At 47.6% G+C, this 5,003-nt stretch overlaps 1 protein-coding gene across 1 annotated transcript; it reads right to left on the minus strand.

Moving 5' to 3' along the window:
* Positions 1–2,246: 2,246 nt before the first annotated feature.
* On the minus strand, positions 2,247–2,825 carry LOC121838131 (juvenile hormone acid O-methyltransferase-like). Its single transcript, XM_042294206.1, has one exon. The coding sequence runs from the start codon at positions 2,823–2,825 to the stop codon at positions 2,247–2,249; it is 579 nt and encodes a 192-aa protein (XP_042150140.1).
* Between the last annotated feature and the right edge of the window lie 2,178 nt (positions 2,826–5,003).

A 5,003-nucleotide genomic window follows, 5' to 3' on the forward strand; every position in this document is an offset into this window, starting at 1 on the left:
AAGTCGACGTTCGGGGGAACAGAGGCCAGATTCATAAAGAACCTCTTACCTACGACAACTTAGCTACGAAGTTCGTAAAGTTACGATCATCGTAAGATGAGGCGAGAACGGTATTCACAAACGCGTTCTTAAGTGAGAGGAGGAAAGTTACGACCTCTTACGGAGAAACGATGACTTCCGGTGCTGTTGCTATGGCAACGGCGTCTTCGGCAAAACGAACAACCAATTAGAGAGCTAGGCGTTCGGAGCACGTGGATTTTTAATAACAAACACAGGCTAACCACTCGTTGATAGACAGCTCCGTGTATGTCCTGTCCTGTCTGTGTGTAAATGTGTAGTGTTCAAGCTGATTCTCATAAACGCGGGCGACCTTTCCACCACCGCTTGTCTGGGGTTCGTGTCCGTGCAGTGGTATATCGACGCTAACAGGATTTAAACGCTTCGTTGACTGCTACAAACTCGATCGCTACGAAGTCAACACAACTGTCATCATTGGTAAAAGCCCCGTGCCAGTCGTTTGCAAAGCGACGTAGAAGGAAACAAACCGCCGCGGCGTTTCTCGCGTGCTCGGAAATGCAGGAGTGAGCCGACGTTAAAAAAGATACGTTTGAACTACAAGAGTGTCAGCAAGAGTCACGCAAATACCTGTTCACACTCAGAGCGGACGCGTGCGTTTGATCGAAGTGCTGGATTCAGACTGCGTTTCGGTAAGCGCTTCGACACCGATCTTCTACGATTGCAACTCGATACTGACGTGACACTCGGCAAAGAAAGTTTAGACCGGCATCGCGTAGCTCCCACAAACTGATATAGCTCGACAGTTAAAAATGGCATACTAATAACATAGTGTACATACCGTGTTGAGAAGGTAATCCATACGGCGTTTATTTGAGCTCTATATCACACAAAACAAGGAGATACAATCGAGGAGTCCCTTTTCGACGACAGCGTTCGTCACCGCTGCCTCGGAAAACAAGGTGATCGAGATAAGGGGAATCGGTTGACCTCTGAAATTTAGTTCAGCTATCAAACTATTCATACGGGGAGGGTCCACAAGGGTCGCGCGGGCATATTCCATTCAGCAAGCCAGCCGGTCGTGGGCAGACGGTCTTGGCCGAGGACCGTCTGAGCAATGCTGCGCCGGAACGGGTCGGAGTGCCTGCTAGGCCTATATATTCTGCCGAGCTCGCTTGGTCGGTGGGATCGTCGCCTTTGTTGCCTTTTCCGGGTGTCTGTGGATCCAGCGTTCATGTTCGTCGTGGTCGGTTCCAAGTACTTCTTCATTTTTTCTTGCTGCTTGAAGTCGGGACGCGCAAGAAGAGCAGGTAGAAAAATAAATGTCCGTTGGGTCGTCGCGACCGAGCAACTGAGCGACGTTGTCGGCCATGTTAATGTGATCGTAGAAAGTGCGTAAGACAGCTTCGGAGCTGTCGTAGGATTTTGTCGTAACTTGCGCAAAAGTTACGACAATTTCGTTTCGAGAATACGGATTTTCTCTCAAATTTGTCGTACGCATTTTTTTCGTCGTAAGTTCGCTTTGAGAATCCGGCCTCAGAGCTCTCGCACACCTGTGAAAAGAAAGCAAACCGGCAGAATGAGGATGTCATCCACGTAAACGGCTTTAAACCGGAAGTGTAAGCTCGCAAGAAGCACACGTGACCTCGATCCCTCCTCTCTGCGCATGCCTTACACTGTTGACGTCACAGCTATGGCGCAGATACATATGGGCTGCGGAGCCGGAGCAAGGTGATTGTATGGATCATGGGCGTTCCTTGCTCGCGTACTTTCGGTTTGAAGCCGAGTACGAGGGTTACAGTTTCTTGTCCGGTGAATATTTTAGAGAATATTTATTTTAGTCAATATTTTACGTGACGTCAAGACCGAGACAAGTCGAGCGTCAATCCGCCACCAATAAATGCCGACAAATTAAGTTTTAGAAAGTTAATGAGCATTTTCTAGTTAATAAGCGAACTAATTAAACAAGTTCACCCCTTTCCTAGTTGCCCCCGACTGCCTACTTAGCCCCAAAATTAAAAAAAGTCATCCACACATTAATTCTCTTATTTGTTTTTCAAATTTAATTTGAGAATTAATAAAAATACATCCTGTAGTTCGTTTACAAACCAAGCCGAAGCTACAAACATGGGCATCTTGCCTCGAAGAATTTTTTTTTTTTTTTTTCCTGTAGCGAGTGCGCGTGCTTGGCAAGCACGCTGAAAGAACACTGTACTGAAAGTATGGTCCAGTCACGGTATTGGATATTCAAAGAGTATTCCGAAAGCCGTCTCACCTCCCGCGCATTTCTTCCAATGATCCATTTTCGCCAGCTTCCTTCGCAGTCGCGTGGTGTGGGTGTAGGCGGTAAAGAGAAGAAAGCAATCTCCCCCGGGTTTCAGCAACGCGGAGACGTTCTTGAGGGCCGTCCTTTGATCTTTGACCCAGTGCAAGCAGAAGAAAGAATACACGCGATCAAACTGACCGTACTTCGTGATGAAGTCGTCCACGTCTTTTTCCGATATGTCCAGCGTGTCGAAGCAGATCTTGGAGTGGGCGAAATGCTTCCGCGCGAACTCTATCATTTCCGACGAGACATCAACGGCGACTTTTCGTCCACATGGACTACAATGGGGAAGCAGGTGGTCGCGCGTGAAGTCCCCCGTTCCGCAGACTACGTCCAGGAACTGTTGGTCCTGGTACGCTTCGCCTTGACGTGACCTTTGCAGCAGCTCCAAGGCGCGGATGTTTAGTTTCCGCTCCATATCGTGAGCGGACACGTAAAATTCCGGCTCAAACTTGGTGACAGTGAACTCGAGACTTGAAGCCATGTTTCGGCATGAACAGACAACTATCGCTGCTTCGTATCTGGCACAATCAAGAGAACAGGTATGGGGAACGCATTAATAAATAACGTCAGTGGCTTTCTTTTTCTTTTTTTTTGACGGAAATGTATTTGTTAGGAATAGACTACCACCTACCACATGTTTTCATGTCATGGAAACATTCGAAAATACCGAAGTCGACAGCTGCACGGTTAAAGGACACCTCTCCAAGCCCGAATAGCTTTTCTATGATAAACAACGCCTGTCCATTCGGTACACGCAGATGGTCACAGATGTCATAGATTTTCTAAATATATTACTTACAAGGAACGGCTTTGACTTTACTCTCGGGTATGTGTAAAGCCCTGTTGGTGCTTGCTTTCTTGAAAATAATATATCAACTAATGGTTTTTTTTCGCAGGGAAGGCGATACGGATAACTGAATCTGCTATAATACTACTATAACTGCTTTAATGACGACACCCAGCAAAGCCTAAAGCCTCGTTTACACTGGGGCTTTAAGAAGAAGAAAGAACAAATTTAGAGCAGGACTGGACCGATGCGAAGAAGAGCAAGCAGGGCTTCTCTGGATCTCCGGTGAGGTGTATTAGACTGGGGAGGTGTGCCGTCCGGCGGCCGTGAGAGCATGGCCTCGTTTCGGTATCTCAGAGGCCATGGTGAGGGTGTCGTGATGTGCAAGAACGCTGCTGAGGGCGCTTTGGGGCAGAGCGCCGAGAGACCTCGGTCGCAGCAGAGATGCTTTATTCGGCGTGAAAATGGTCGTGTTCTTACTTGTCGGCTCGGTTTTGAAGAAGAACGAGTTCCATCCTACCTTACACCCCACGTGAAAAAGCGCGACTTGCATGCGCGGCAGAAGCTTATATTCAAAGCAAAAATGCCGTTTGGGAGCGGTCGGTTACTAACCTGGTTTCGCATCTTTAAATTTTGTCTTCGTTTTGCGGTTATAGAATAATTGTTTATCTCACCTTACACGCCAGCATTAGGAAAGCAAATTTGGAGGATGATATGATACGCAATGCTTTCCTCTTCACTTCAGTGTCAAAGCTCGTATAAATATTTTTTGGCAGCTGTACATATAACAGATCTTTTAATAATTAGTTCCTATTCCAGTGTCGATACATCTTTTTTGTGTAGCTTGGATCAATTCAAGCGAGCCCTTTTCTTGACTTTTACATTCACAGCCGAACCAGGAAATGTCTGGATTCATTTCATCTAGTGAGCACGCATCATATGAAAATAAACATCGAGGCGGACAAGGGAAATGGAGCAACTTCAATTGCTGCCTTTATTGAAGAGCAATATTACTTAAAGAAAAGTTTTTTTTTTCTTTTCTTTGACATGTCACATGCATCGCTCAATTTTCTTGTAACTATTTTTTTCTTTCTGCGTCAGTTTTTTTTTTTTTTTTTTTCCTTGATATTAGACGATTTTATTTCGCGAACAGAGAGGCGTCGTTCAGCGTCCGAAAGAGGGAGCGTTTCTCTTTGCATGTGTTATTACCCACGCTGCCCCCCGGCACAAAACTTTTTCTTTCGCAGAAATTAACATCACTGTGAGCCCCTCGTCTCTCCGGCACAGCTAGCAGCCAAACAATATTGTTTCGCTTCACACGCAACTCTCAACAAGAAGAAATAGTCACACCAGCACGCCCCATGCCTCGCTAAACGCTGCGCGACCGGCCTTCTGGTCCCGCTCTGACTGGCAGCGCCACCCCAGGCATCAAAACACCCAGCTCCTATGGAGAGGCGGATGCGGTCGGCACACCCCCCATCTGACACCCTATCTCCCTTAGAACCGCCATTTACAATGTCTCTCCTTTCAGTGTAATTAAATCACAACATAGTTACCGTGTTATTTGGTGGAGGTGTATACTTGTCTCGTACCTCTTCGCAGCAAGACCTGGAACTTCGAAACCTCCGCCTTTTTCCACCAGGAGGTGCCTTAAGGCGCGACCACATTGGCGTTTCGGAGGCCTGCGGCGCGACGGTCGTCGCTGCCGGTTGCCGGCGGAAACCAGTTTTCGGCTTCAACGTCACGACGTGCGGCGCCGCACACCCAACCGCTCCGTGCGCGGTTCAGAGCTTGACGCCGCACGCCGCAGAAGAGAGGAGCCAATGGGAGGTGGCGTAGATAGTGACGTCGCGATGCCATGGCAACGCTCAA

This window comes from Ixodes scapularis, unplaced genomic scaffold, assembly GCF_016920785.2.
Source record: "Ixodes scapularis isolate PalLabHiFi unplaced genomic scaffold, ASM1692078v2 PGA_scaffold5__190_contigs__length_132052651, whole genome shotgun sequence".
Taxonomy (NCBI): Eukaryota; Metazoa; Arthropoda; class Arachnida; order Ixodida; family Ixodidae; genus Ixodes; species Ixodes scapularis.